At 38.7% G+C, this 14,307-nt stretch overlaps 1 protein-coding gene across 2 annotated transcripts in view; it reads right to left on the bottom strand.

The window, feature by feature from the left end:
- Nucleotides 1-14,307, bottom strand: part of fmn2b (formin 2b) — a 482,131-nt gene that overhangs the window by 238,745 nt on the left and 229,079 nt on the right. For both annotated transcript variants that reach the window (XM_072580571.1, XM_072580572.1), the window contains one exon: nt 8,976-9,063. In XM_072580571.1, coding sequence (XP_072436672.1) covers nt 8,976-9,063 — 88 coding nt within the window. The remainder of the gene's footprint in view (nt 1-8,975; nt 9,064-14,307) is intronic.

The raw sequence follows: 14,307 nt of genomic DNA, 5'->3' as shown, positions 1-14,307 counted from the left end.
ATGGGATTTTACAACAAATTATCATAATCTTAAGTTTTGTGGCACCATTACTAAGACTAACATTTATTGATTCAATTTAAATTCCACTAGCTGTCATTGTGAGATTTGAACTAGATTTACCAGATCGTTTACTGTTCTATGTTATCCCAGGCATCCAGATTATTAGAGATGTGGAGACTGTGCTCCTTGCTCCCCTGAGAGCACAGGCAGTGGAGAAAACGAGCAGGTGGGGCAAGAGCAAGTAGTCCCAGGTTGAGTTCAATGTGGACTAGAGGTGAGGCCTGGTGCACGCTGGAGGCACAGGCTGGTGTGGTCTGCTTGAAGGACTGTAATGCTGTACATATAGTTTCTTAACTTTTCTAATTTACTCCTAAGATTTTGTAACTAAAATAGCACCATAAGTGCTTTATACACTTTTCACTGCACTCATGTGACAATAAATCCCATTTTAAAATTTGACACCAAACTACAAGGGAAACAAAGCGCTGGTGATTCACAAGGAAGGCAAAGTATATCTGATTCGTACTGATTTACAATGCAAGCCCAACAAGATCAGTAACCAACTGCACTATGAATATAGTTAGGATTACAGAGATATGTTTGCAGAGTGAGCAGGAATGGGAATTGAATCCCCAGGAGTATTAAATTTTTAGGAAAGAGGCAAAAAGAATAAAAAAGGAGAGCAGTAGCACGGTCAGTTAAAGAGGATATTAACACAACAGTGAGGATGATATTAGCTCCATTCAAGTGGAATCTTTACAAGCAGAACTTAGAAGCACTGAAGAGGCAGAAAAAAAGTTGGAGTTATACCCCCAAATTGTAGTGGTAATATTGAAGGAGGCAGTAAACAGAAAATTAGAGCTGCAAGCATTAAGATACAAATAATTATGGGTGGCTTTAATCTGCATATACATTGGGCAAATCAAATCAGTAACAGTGCTGAAGAGAACAGAATTTTCTTCCCCTTCCACTTTTCAAATGTAAGCTTCATTTTTGTATACAATAGTGTTTCAGTGGCTCTCCTGACTCCATTGCAAGTTTAAAACCTAGTCATTATTAAGACGTGAATCCATCCCATGATGTCCAATTTTCAATATTTCTTGAAGTTACCGTGGCTGGGGGGGGGGAAGACAATGAATAAAAGAGAGAGGAGAGAAAGCTCTTTCTGCCAGTCAGAAATGTGGCACAATCAGCTCCAAAAACCAATTAACCAAAATGGAACCCTTTCCATTGCTCACAATTAAGTTGGGCAAAAAGAAATAAACCCACTGGTGCTGAAATGTTGTTTGCACAAGTTGTAGATTCACAAGGTTGGGTGAATAAATGCATTAAAAAGGAATCAGAAATATTTTTCAGCATAAACAGACTTAGAGAGGGTTAAAATAGTTCACTTCAAGTCCTTCATGCCGCCTTGCAAAGCCCTTCCAATATATACACAATTAAAATACGTCTGTGTGGTTAACTTGGAAGTTGAATACAAATGTGTTTTTCATTATTACATCCAACAAGAATTCCCCTGTGAGTGCAAGAATTGCTCCATGACAGTCTGTGCTCGAGAAGGATTAGCAAAGGCTGTCTGTAGATTGCTGATCTCTTCCTCCTTTAACACACTGCTATGTTGGTATTGTTGGCTTATTATTCACGATTAAACACAACCAAATTTGTAATAGTTTCACACTGCATCCCATATACACTCCTGTTTCTGAACACTTTTTTTTTAATATGTGCAGGAATGCAGAGAATGGCTAACACTCCGTCATAAGACAAATGATTAACATTGTTCAGCCCATTGACATCCCTTAGACCTAACTGAATTTAGAATCTGCACACCTTGAAGAACTTGTTGGAAATTGATTCTAGTGTTTTGGTACTTGAGATCATCTGTTGAAAGCCTGCAGCAGTTACCTATTAAGTATGGAATAATAGCTATCTGGTACTAACCATGCTAACACAGCCATCGAAAACAGGGTTTAGTGGATGACTTTCACAGTAGAACAAGCATTCAACCTTCCAGATTAGGTGGCTACTTTGGAATTACTGACCCCATAAGCAGCCTCTTATGTTCAGCTTTAGTTTTATTCAATGGTTTTGGCATAATTTCTTCAAACGTTAGCTGTGGATTGGTGGCTGCATTCTTGACCTTTTATCAAAAGACTTAGGTTCAAACCCACTTCTGATCTGCCCTCGCATGCCACGGTGTGCTGAGGGAGTGCTGCATAACTGAAGATGCTGTCGCTCTGTTGAATCCCCTTTGAACTGACATCCCATCAGAGGTGAGCTTAAATAGGGTGCCGCAACTAATATTATGAATCACCAATACATTAAAATAGTTAAATTAGGATTTTATTTCATTCCTGTTTATGGGATCTTGTTATGTGTAAATTGGCTGTATTTATTTACGCTAGAACAGTGATCACATTTCAAAAAATTGATCAAGGCAGTTCAGCCAATTAAATATGCCAAAGTTATGAAAGGGACTACGCATAGTTTGTCAGCAAGAATTCACAGACTGATTAATTGTGGAAATCAGTTAAACACACTGGATAAATGATATGAAAAATGGCAACTTGAATTTATAGATAAACATTGGGGCAATGAATTTACATGCAAATACTTGAACTGAACACTAATACAGGAATGTCAGAGTTGATTTCAGCCATAATGATAGAAGTATTCAGTGAACCTTTCCAGAGTCTGGAAACATGCTAATTTGACCCCTCAGAAAAGCATTTCTAAGCCCTTCACAAAAGCAAAGGAAAGGCAATTTTGGACAAATATGAAAATGTTAGGCTCTTTTTCAGCATTAATCAAACCTCTGTTGCATTTTATAACCAGGAATTGTGAAAGGCTGGTCTACAGATGAAGTGGACTCATAATCCAGCGAGGGCATTCAGACTTAAACCAGTCATCATTTTAAAGTTATATTTTGGTCCTCTTCACATACATCTCTAGAAATTTCTAGATTTACACTGGAGAATGTAAATTATATGCTGTTATTACTTGGCCATGTTGTCATTGGTTTTGTACAATTACAGGATTAACTCATGCCCCAAACAACCCACCCTCCCGTCCTGGCACCTTCCCCTGCCACCACAGGAATGGCAAAACCTGCGCCCAAACCTCCTCCCTCACCTCCATCCAAGGCCCCAAAGGAGCCTTCCACATCCAAAGTTTTACCTGTACATCCACCAATATAATTTATTGTATCCGTTACTCCCGATGCAGTCTCCCCTACACTGGGGACACTGGACGCCTCGTAGCAGAGCGCTTTAGGGAACATCTCCGGGACACCCACACCTATCAACCACACCGCCCTGTGGCCCAACATTTCAACTCCCCCTCCCACTCAGCCGAGGACATGGAAGTCCTGGGCCTCCTTCACCGCCGCTCCCTCATCTTCCGCCTCATCTTCTGCCTCGAAACACTTCAACCCATCATCATCAACACTTCATCAATGTGGACTTCAACAGTTTCCTCTTTTCGCCTTCCCCCACCTCACCAAAATTCCAAACTTCCAGCTCAGCACTGTCCCCATGACTTGTCCGACCTGCCTATCTTCCTTTCCACCTATCCACTCCACCCTCCTCTCTGACCTATCACCTTCATCCCCACCCCCATTCACCCATTGTTATCTTTGGTCAGGGAGGAAGGTGGGGGAAGGTAACAATCACCTCCACCCCCATCCCCCTACTGTACTCTATGCTACTTTCTCCCCATCCTCCTCTCATTTATCTCTCCACCCTGCAGGCACTCTGCCTGTATTCCTGATGAAGGGCTTTTGCCCGAAACGTCGATTTTCCTGCTCCTTGGATGCTGCCTGACCTGCTGTGCTTTTCCAGCACCACTCTAATCTAGAATCTGGTTTCCAGCATCTGCAGTCCTTGTTTTTACCTACATTATATAATGAGACAATGCCACTGATTATCGCAAACTTACAAAATACTTAGCTGGTTAACATCTCTAAAAAGGTAGCAAACACCTTGCTCCAGAACAGACTATATCCTCAAGAACTATTTTGCTGTCAACACTAATATCTTATCCATTTTGCAGATTGTTCTTTCACATTCCATTTTATACTGTAAATTAAGTGGCATCCTTTGAACTAAGTGGAACCAGAATTTTAAATTTCTAATTAGAATTAATACAAAGTCTAAGAGAAAGGTTTAAGATTTATTCGCCAGGCAATTTGACAGTCCTTATCTTTTGGCAGCCCTTCATGTCTCAGGTCTGATCTCCTTTGCAAAGTCTTTACTGAGTTCTATCTGAACTACATAAGTTTGACCAAAGATAAAGGTGAACTTTGTTCTAATAAGCCCCTGCTTTAATCGAGAGAAGAGATAAAAGAGGAGAAGGAAGTTTTTGGCAGGTCCAACAGCACAATTTATAATGAACGTTAGCTCTTTTATATATAAAAAAGTACTTAACTGCAGTTGCTCTGGCACACTCAAGATGCATTGTGTGCCATTAAAACTTCCTTGATCCAATTCCAGTCGATACACTTTGAAAAATGAGTAGGAAAGAATGAGACAGAATACGGTGTTAAGATGGTACTATGGATGAACAGTGGTCATTAGGATTAGTCTCTCTATTCATCCTGAAACAGTGCTCAGGAGCTGCGTGCATTCAAACATCAAATGGCAAAAGTGCATATAATACAACTGGATTTTTAACAGGTTTATTTTGGGAGGGTGTTGGGGGAGATGAGGTGCAACAGAATAGATCCCAAAGTTTGAAACAACTAAAGTTGACTACTTTTGACCCTGTTTTACAGGTCTGTCAAGCCACAAGATACATGACCTCAGCTTGGTTTACTGCTCTAGCATGATGCCAGAGTAGGATTACTCCAAACAACAAACACTAGATTGAAAAGGGCACAAAATCCATTCATCATTTGTTCATCAGAACTTGAAAGGGTTTGAAAATTTCAACACATGCTGGGTGTATAAAAGTTTCTGATGCTTCCGTGTACGGCTGCGTAATAGCATGCAGTACGTTAAGCAGCAAAAGTTACAGATTTTCATGTCAAGTCATTGTTAATATAATTGCACATCATGCAAGCCTTGCAGTGAACGTGTGTCATATGTAGCAGACCCACAGATGTTAGCTTGACTCCTTTATTCATTTGGTTCTCATTATTGACTCAAACTGACTCGAGTACTTGACTGGGGAAAACGACCATATCATTGTTTTCAGACTTCAGTCTATGACTTAACTGAAATACATCTGCCAGTACAAGAAATACCAAGTACCTCTTGGCGCCAGTGCTGGCGCCGCAATATATGACTAGCACTTGGGATTTTTTTGATTTAAAAAGTTTGGTAACCCCCAGAAATCTATTTCACAGAACTCAGACTGTGACTAAATGTGATTCACAAACATCACTATTAATTCTTTTTAGATGCTTAAGATTTATTGCAAAATATTCACACAGATCAACATCTAACATTGACGGGCATACTATAAAACAGACTAGTTGCTGTGAAAGCATTTAAGCCTCAAAACTGTGGCACAATCTCTGCTACACGAAGTGAAGGGACACATTTTGCCACACTACTCCCCCCCCCCCCCCCAGTCGGTCGTCCTTAAGAAATGATGACTGAAGTTCTCAATGCTGCTGAGGTCATTTTCATCATGTGACAGGCACAAGAATTAAATTTTAAATCAACAGCCCGCACAACATGCCAGACCAGTTTGAAGAATTTGCAAATCCGCAACATTGCCACTTGTAGGCACATCCTCGAAAGATATACAGAAGGCAAGTTTAATTTTGTTGTGCCATCTGTCTTTTTTTCTGGGTAGTGTCTGTGAAATATCAATATAACTCCTATGTTCACTCAGTAAGGGTCAACCAACCACTGCTTGGGTGCATCAACAAGGTGCTGAATGGAAAAATCAAATAATCGAAAGGTCATTCCTCTAGTCCACTATGCTGAAAAGTACTTGAGAAATGCAAAACACTGTCATAGCTATTGGCATCAGCAAGATTACCATCACTTTAAGATTGTAGGATGACTGGAGTAAATGCTGGGAACAGAAACTCCAAGTTCAATTCCTGCGAAAAAAAACATTCATTGTTCATTTGTGTGGTAACCACCTGCAAAGTAAAGAGTAATCATCGCAGAGTTGTGATTTACCCACAGAATGTGTCCATTGTGTCAGAACTTATTCATATCAAATACAACACATTTGCCTGTAGCAGGACAACTTAATGCCTAAACAAAGCTCAGCCAGTTTTAAAACTTGACCAGTGTTTGTCGTGCATCAGTAAACTCAAGGAAAACAATGCATTCCAGCAAAAGGAAGAGTACAGCAGAGGAAGCAAACAGACAAGGAACTTCAGTGCTCACTGACCATCACATGATTGAGAAAACTGGGATGAGCAAGTTGGGTCTTAGCCATGCAAGTCATCGGAGGGTCAACCTTTTCACGCATTGCATGGTGAGTGTATGAAATGAGTTGCCAGAGGAAGTGGTGGAGGCTAGTACAATTACAACACTTAAAAGGCATCTGAATGGGTGTATGAAGAGGAAGAGTTCAGGGGAATACGCACTAAGTGCTTGCAATTGGGACTAGATTACTTTAGGATATCTGGTCGGCAAGGACGATTGGACAAAAGGGTCAGTTTCTATACTGTACACCTCTGACCATGACTCTAAGAAACTCAAGAAACCCAAATGGTGAACGTGCATGTATATATCAAAGGAGGTGCTTCATGGAATTCTCCACACACACCAAAATTTTGCAATACAAGATCCTCAACTTTGTGGTCATTTCAAAAACATAGGCAGTTTAGCATATGATTAATCTGCACTTCAAGGACATGAAGACACATTAAAGATCTCACCATGAACTAAATGAAAATGTCAAAAGCTTTGTTCTTTTGAAAAAAAAAACCATAGTGATGTATAGAGCCTAGCTGAATGCAAATTATTGGCAGCTTCATTTTCTCCAGGCAAGCCTCTGGCTACATACATCTTGCATATCATATATGTACACATATCCGTAGACATGTAAATCAACATTTATTAAATAAATAAATGCAGTGCCAAATTTGCTTACACTAGTTGACAAAGTAGCAACAAAACAGAATCAATGTATGGTCATTGTGCAATCACAACTGGAAAGGCAGAACTGAAGGAAAGATTGGATGAACGTAAGTGCAGAGTAAAACATGAAATTCTGAGCTACATCACTATCTCCTGCCTTTAAAAGTACGGTGAAACGAGATGGCCCTATTGGAACACAAACAACTCTCTCTGACATCCAGCCACTCTCACAATAGGATCACCAATTTTGATTTGAGAATCATGGCATTTTTCAAAGCACTGAAGACATCATTTGCAAGTTTTAAATCCAATTTTGAGCCATCCCAGCTGAAAAACAAGTTAAATCAGACCACCAAAGTAAAACAAACAACTGAGAATGTTAGAGATCTGAAACAGAAACAAAGTACTGGAGTAACCCACCAGGTCTAGCAGCATCTCTGGAGAGGAAAACAGAGTTAGAACAGAACAGGTAAAGGGTCACTGGACTCTAAACGTCAACTGATTTTCTGTCCACTGACGCTAACCCTGCTGAGTTTCACCAGCACTTCCTATTTTTGTTTGAAATGAGACCACAACTGTTATCAGACGATATCCTACTTGTGAAGAAACATGCCCTGTCTAAGCTAAAAGATTGTATTACAAATTGATTCATGAATTGAACATGCAGCACATGTTCCACCTCACTGAATGTGACTGACTGCATTGTTAAATTAACTAAGGTTAGAACTGTGTAACTGGAGAAAATGAATGCTCACATTATGCTTAATATTTTATTTATACTTTCAGAAGCACTGAAGCACACTATTTCCTATTTACCAAGAAGGGGCAGAATATTACGTATCGAGAAGTGCATTGTATGCTTTATCCACTTAAGGTTGCCATTCAAAAGTACCAGAAGAGGGACTCTAGGAAAATAAAAGATTCCATGCTTTAATAGAGCAAAGTTTTGATTTTGTATGCATCTTGCTGTATCTTACTGTCCCTTCCAAAGAACTTCACAAGAGACTAGTTTGTTTATGTAACACATCAGCTGGCTTCCTTTATTGGTATTCTTAGACAAGTGATAATGATTGAGATATTTAATATATATTGTTAGGTCAACATATTCTGCAATCTTGTTTCAGAACATTTGTAAAGCTTAAATGTAATGTCAATGGTATGGATGACCTTTTCTTTCAAACATAAAATTTATTATTCTTTCATTTGTATATTTGACTTCTCCATCTACAAAGTTGTGGCTTGCTGAAGGAGTGGTTTGGTTTGTAATGCACATTAATTGCTGCAATTACTTAAACTTTCATGATGTAGGAAGTAGCCTGGAGCATTTCCCCACCATTCAATGACTCCAGGGGAAAGTGAGGAATCACTTTTTGCAGCTGCAAAACTCTGTACATTGATTAAGATGATGTTTACATCAATATGCAAAAAGGTAGCACTTGGTTCACTTCACCAAATTTAGCCCAACATACATCAAACAGCTGCCGATCAGTTCAGAAGTGATGAAAACCTTATGAAATATATTCAAACTCACGTTCAAGACACCTGCATCGCCTTTTTCTCTAACAACTTCGTAAATGGTAATTTTAAATCCACATGCAATTCATTTTGAGCACTGAAACTCAACCCTTTCATTTAGGATTTACAGTACAAACCATGTTACATGCTTACTGTTCAGAGGGTAAATTATGAATGACAGAAGTATCAATTCAAGTTACTACTGTTGAGGCTGATCGTGTATGTGCATTCATTACTTGAATGTAAGTTGACATTTATTCCATACCTGCTTATCACGCATCCACTTACCTTCAAAGTACCTTACTGAGATCAGCTAAACATCATAATACATTGTGAGCAGCTGTGAATAGATTTTGGAAAATAGTGACAAATAACTTTTTGTGGAATTTACCTACAATGGCTGAACAAGCTTACCGTTCTGGATATCCTTCATTTCCAAGTGAAGACTCGACATTAAAATTCCAACAGCTTGTGACCTCTTGTTGCTCAGAAGTTTCACCACCTGCACAGGAAAACATGCATACATCCAGTTATTAGGAATGAGACCAAATCATAAATGCATATCCTACTTTACTGGAAAAGTAGTGACAGTTTCAGTTTCTGAAAATTCTTTAGAAGTTTTCAAACTGTCTTTAAACCTTTGTTTTAAAAGATGGCTTTCATCATCCCTACATAACAGCCCACCTTCACAAATAGAACTAAGAGTACTTTCTTCTGAGAGATCGATCAAGCTGAAATGGGAACTTGGGCAATTTAACATTAATCCATCATCATCTTGAAGGTGAGAAACTAAGTTGGATGAGTTCTGAATGCAGTTTTGTTTTGTAAATATATTTATTAGCAATTTGTTTAAACTTTACGAATTTATAAAATTATTGAAAAACAATCAATAACAAATATCAGTATAATAAAAAGAAAAAAATCCAAGTTACAATACAACTACTGTCTACGAACTACTAACCTATCCTATAATACAAAACAAACTCTAACACTGTGCAAAGCAACAAAAAGAAAGAAAAGTAAAAAAAAACCCCACAAAATACAGAACAGCTATGCTCAGCAGAAAGCTCCCAAACAAAGGAATGGGAGCATTGTATATATACACTCAGGAGAATCCCTCCAGGGCGCAGGGCTTGACAAATCTAACCATCCTGGTTAAACAAATGCCCTAGTTAAGATAACTGACAAATCGATATTCAAATAACTAAAGTAGGGCTGCCATGTCTTATAAAAATGGTCTGTTGTGTGGTGCACCAGGTTTGTAACAAAGTCCAAGGGAATTCTATCCGGAATGCAATTTCAATGTTATTCTTTCCACGATCAAAATGAGGTGAGCTTTCCTCCACAATTCTGCTTATATTAGGAACTGGTAAGCAGATATACTTTAACTTTTGAGACCTGTCCCAAATCGGTGTATTGAATGTCACTATCAACCAGGACTAAGGGTTTCCAAGGATTATTTGTGAGTTACATTTGATCAGACCCATCCTATTTTATATTTGATCCACAAGTTGGCAAAAGAGTCAATAACGTTTGAGAGGAATGCAGATAAAGGTCAGGGAACACACTGTCTTGGGTCATTATGCAATTCTTTAAAAGTGAGCACAGAAAAATAAGGCCAATGAACGTGCCAATAGCAGTTTGGGTTTCAATAACAGTCAAACAGTAATCATAAAAGTTGAACAAGACAGTGGTTAGCCACAGTCAAAATATCATGTGCAGTTTTGGGCACAATATTACGGGAAAAAAAACCCACTAAAGCCAGAAATCCTACAGGATAGATTCACCAATATGTTGCCAGGAATGGGAAATTACTTTTAAAAAGGGAGACACTTAGGAAATTGGCACTATTTTTGTTGCTGCAGACTGCTGGAGAGGGGATTTGAGAGAGATTTTGTGAAAAGAAACAACATAGAAATAAGGGGCCTCAAGCTTAGAAAAGAAAGCAAAAGATCCTTTTTGACAAATAAGCTCCTTCTTTCGCTTGCTTAAGTTTCAAGTGCGGAAATTGCTTGGGAGACAATTTGCTTTGCAATTCAGTCAACAACGGATCCTGGAATAGGACTGGAATCTTGCCTACTTACAAGTTTCAGAATTGAATTTTGTACATTGCACAATATTGTTTCAATTTCAAAGCTATTTTTGTAGCTTGTGGTTAGGCATTTCAGGTTGAGACAAGAACAGTTTATCTAAGAATCTAATTTATCTAATTAAAGTGTTTTGATGTGCAAAGCAGCAGATTGGTACAAACTGTTGTGCAACATCACAGCAGACATCGGCAGCAGCACTTAAGGCCTTGGTATTGAAAATGTAAACACCTCCATCTTAGATAAACAAGTCCATTAATGCTAAAACCTTCTTGGTTTAACAGTTGGATTAAGTGTATTGCCCCCTACTCAGCTCTAGCTTCTAAAGGACATCCCCACTGAAGCTCTCAGATCAGCTACATGGCTCTTCCTCAATGAAGTTCCTGTAACATCTTGACATTACACCAATTTTTCATTGGTTATTCACATCAGTCTCAAATGATTACAGCACAGGTGGAAACCATTCAGTCCACTGACTCACTGACGGTTTACATCAACTGCCAACCCCCCAACTTCTCCCAAAATCTACACGTTAACCCTTTCCAGATATCATCCAATTTCCTCTGAAAGGCCTCAACAGAATCTGCCTTCACCACACTCTTGGACAGTTCAATCCAGATCCCAACAACTGACTGGGCAAACATTTATTAGCTCACGTCATCATTACTTTTTAAAAAAAATCTCCATTTACTTCAAATTCACGCTCTCAGATTTGCAATACTTTCACCAATGGAAACATTTTCTTCTTAATTGCTCTGTTCAGCACCACATGATTTGGGGTACATCTCTCAAACCTCAATCTTCACTACAGACCACCCCAACTCTTCAATCTATTCCCTATTACTAAAGGTTCTTGATCCCTGTAATCATCCTCATGAATCTCACCTGCACATTCTCTCGGGTCTAAGTACCACTTCAGAAATGAGGCACCTGAACTGTAAACTATATTAGATTAGATTAGATTAGATTACTTACAGTGTGGAAACAGGCCCTTCGGTCCAACAAGTCCACACCGACCCACCAAAGTGCAACCCACCCATTCCCCAACATTTACCCCTTACCTAACACTATGGGCAATTTAGCATGACCAACTCACCTAACCTGCACATCTTTGGACTGTGGGAGGAAACCGGAGCACCCGGAGGAAACCCACGCAGACACAGGGAGAATGTGCAAACTCCACACAGTCAGTCGCCTGAGTCCGGAATTGAATCCAGGTCTCTGGCGCTGTGAGGCAGCAGTGCTAACCACTGTGCCACCGTGCCGCCCAAAAACAAAAAACTATTCTCAAAGTCAAACCAGAATTTATACAATTTTAGCCTAACTGCCTTGCTTTTGCACCTGCTCCTATTAATAAAGCCTAGAATGTTTTACATAGTATTAATCATTCTAGAAGATTGCCTAACACTTTGTGCCTTATGCCCATACAAGCTTTACTTTGCTCCTGCGTATTGGACTATTTATGTTATGTTGTGTCTCTATATTGTCCTTACCTCAATGTCTTCACTTCACATTTCTCACAATTAAATTTCATTTCCCACTTGTCTAGGCAGTCCATCAACCAGCTTGTCATTTTCACACACTCTCCCTCACAGCCCACCATACCTTTGTAATTAAGTTTTAAACTTTCGCAGGTTCTGGATTTTCATTTTTAAAAAATATCCATTCATAGAATGCAGACTCTACTGGCTCATGGTGCTACTGATACTGAGCTGCCTATTTGAAATGCTGCAGTCCATTTGGTGTGGGTACACCTTCAGCGCTGTTAGGGAGTAAGCTCCATGAGTTAGACCCAGGTGACGCTGAAGGAGTGGTGATGTATTTTCAAGTCAGGATGGTGGGCAGAACTTACAGATGATGGAACTGCTGCCCTTGGCCTTCTGGAAGGTAGGTTTGGAATCTGCTGTCTAAAGAACCCTCATGAATTTCTTATGTGCCCCATACAAATGTAGTTTGTTAATACATAACCAGGAAGGGTAGGGGTCCGAAATCCTACCCTCTGGAGATAGAGTAAACTTTCCTCCAATCAAAAAAAACCTGTGAATTGCTATTAGTCATAGAGTCACAGTCAATCTGCCAATTTTGTAACCATGTAGCTACTGCCCTTTTTATTCCATAATCTCCAACTTTACAGTCTTTAGACTTGAGCTCCTACTTCCTTCGGTCAACCTTTTAAAAATAGCTTTTAAAATATATGCACATATTCAATAACAGCTAGTGAAACTTCAATGATGTGAGGCTACCCTGCACAATTCGGAGTACTGATTTTGTATTGTAAACTCTGTTTTGGCTTTTAGCAGATGAAAAATCTCTATGCGGTTCCAAAACTTTAGCATTCAATTGGAAGTCACAAATAATAATTGAATAGTTGAAAGAATTGTTACTTTAATGTGTGAATCTTTCTATCAAATTTGCAATGTTTCAGCTTAAAGCAAATAAGCTTGTGTAGCATTAAAGAAATTCTCAAGCAGACAGATGTATTTAAACTCTTTAAAATTTATTCGTTTGTACTTAGAAAGCAAGGCTTGATTAATTGACAGGTCTAGCAGTTCATTTATTGTACCACACTTAAAAAACCTTTCATCAGATTTGTTTTAATGGCATGATTTGGATCAAGTTTCCTCAGAGCTGATAAAAATCTGTAACAGCCATCAGGCACTAATAACTGAAATATTAGCTACCTAAGGTTGGAGATTATTGACAAGTAGTCCGAAGCTTGAGATTTTTACAAGCATTTTTACAAAGGCTGGCAGGGAGCAAAGGTTTTTCTTGACTACAATAATGTCATTCCTTTGATACACCCATTTTGTTAAATAATTTTAAAAAGTCTCAACTGGCTTTCACCATTCCATTCAACAGTTACCAAAGGAGAAAGATAGATTCTAACTTGATAAGGGATATTTTACCTCTACACAAAAGAAATGCAAATAATGCCACATACTTTAAACATTCTTTCAACTTTGTACAAATATTAACTAAGAATCAGTCAAGTTGGCAATGTATTATATTGCAGCTTAATTAATAGGCTTGATTCATCCAAAATATAATCAGAGCCATCTGGCTGCTCTATGTAATCAAGGACAAATAAAAATCGAATATCGCTCCAACACCACCACTTGGCGACATGGATTAAGTATATGGAAGAACGAACTGGATCAGACATCTTGAGTGACAACTACAAATATCTACCATTGCCATGTAAACATCTTGCAGCAATACACAAGGCCATGTAACAGTACAATATAAATCATGACTTCTGTCCATGAAAATACTCATTCCTAACACATTTTCAATTTCTGCATCATTTCTTTTGATCTCAGCCTGATCAGATCAGCACAAAGTGGTAGCATGGTAAACAATAGGAAGTAGCCCAACACTTGATTTTTGTCCTAGTAAAAAAAAGTACTTTAAGGACAAATAAGCTAAAACTCAAAGGTTTCTTTCTCCCTTCTTCGTTAAATCATCAAGAGTCAGTTCCATAGTAACAAGTCAATAGTAGAAACAATACTTCCCTCAGTCAAATTTTATTCTTCAAAACAAATGTACCATCCATTCCAAACAAGTGAAATCATATTATCTGACTACATTGAATCATGTGTTTCAAACTTTCACTCTCGCTTCTGTTAGACGAATCAAAGAAGATACTGATTCTGGTTTCA

The sequence above is a fragment of the Chiloscyllium punctatum genome, chromosome 11 (genome assembly GCF_047496795.1).
Source record: "Chiloscyllium punctatum isolate Juve2018m chromosome 11, sChiPun1.3, whole genome shotgun sequence".
In the NCBI taxonomy this organism is placed as follows: Eukaryota; Metazoa; Chordata; class Chondrichthyes; order Orectolobiformes; family Hemiscylliidae; genus Chiloscyllium; species Chiloscyllium punctatum.
Note: the sequence above shows the minus strand (reverse complement) of the source record. Positions and strands in the feature narration are given on the sequence as shown.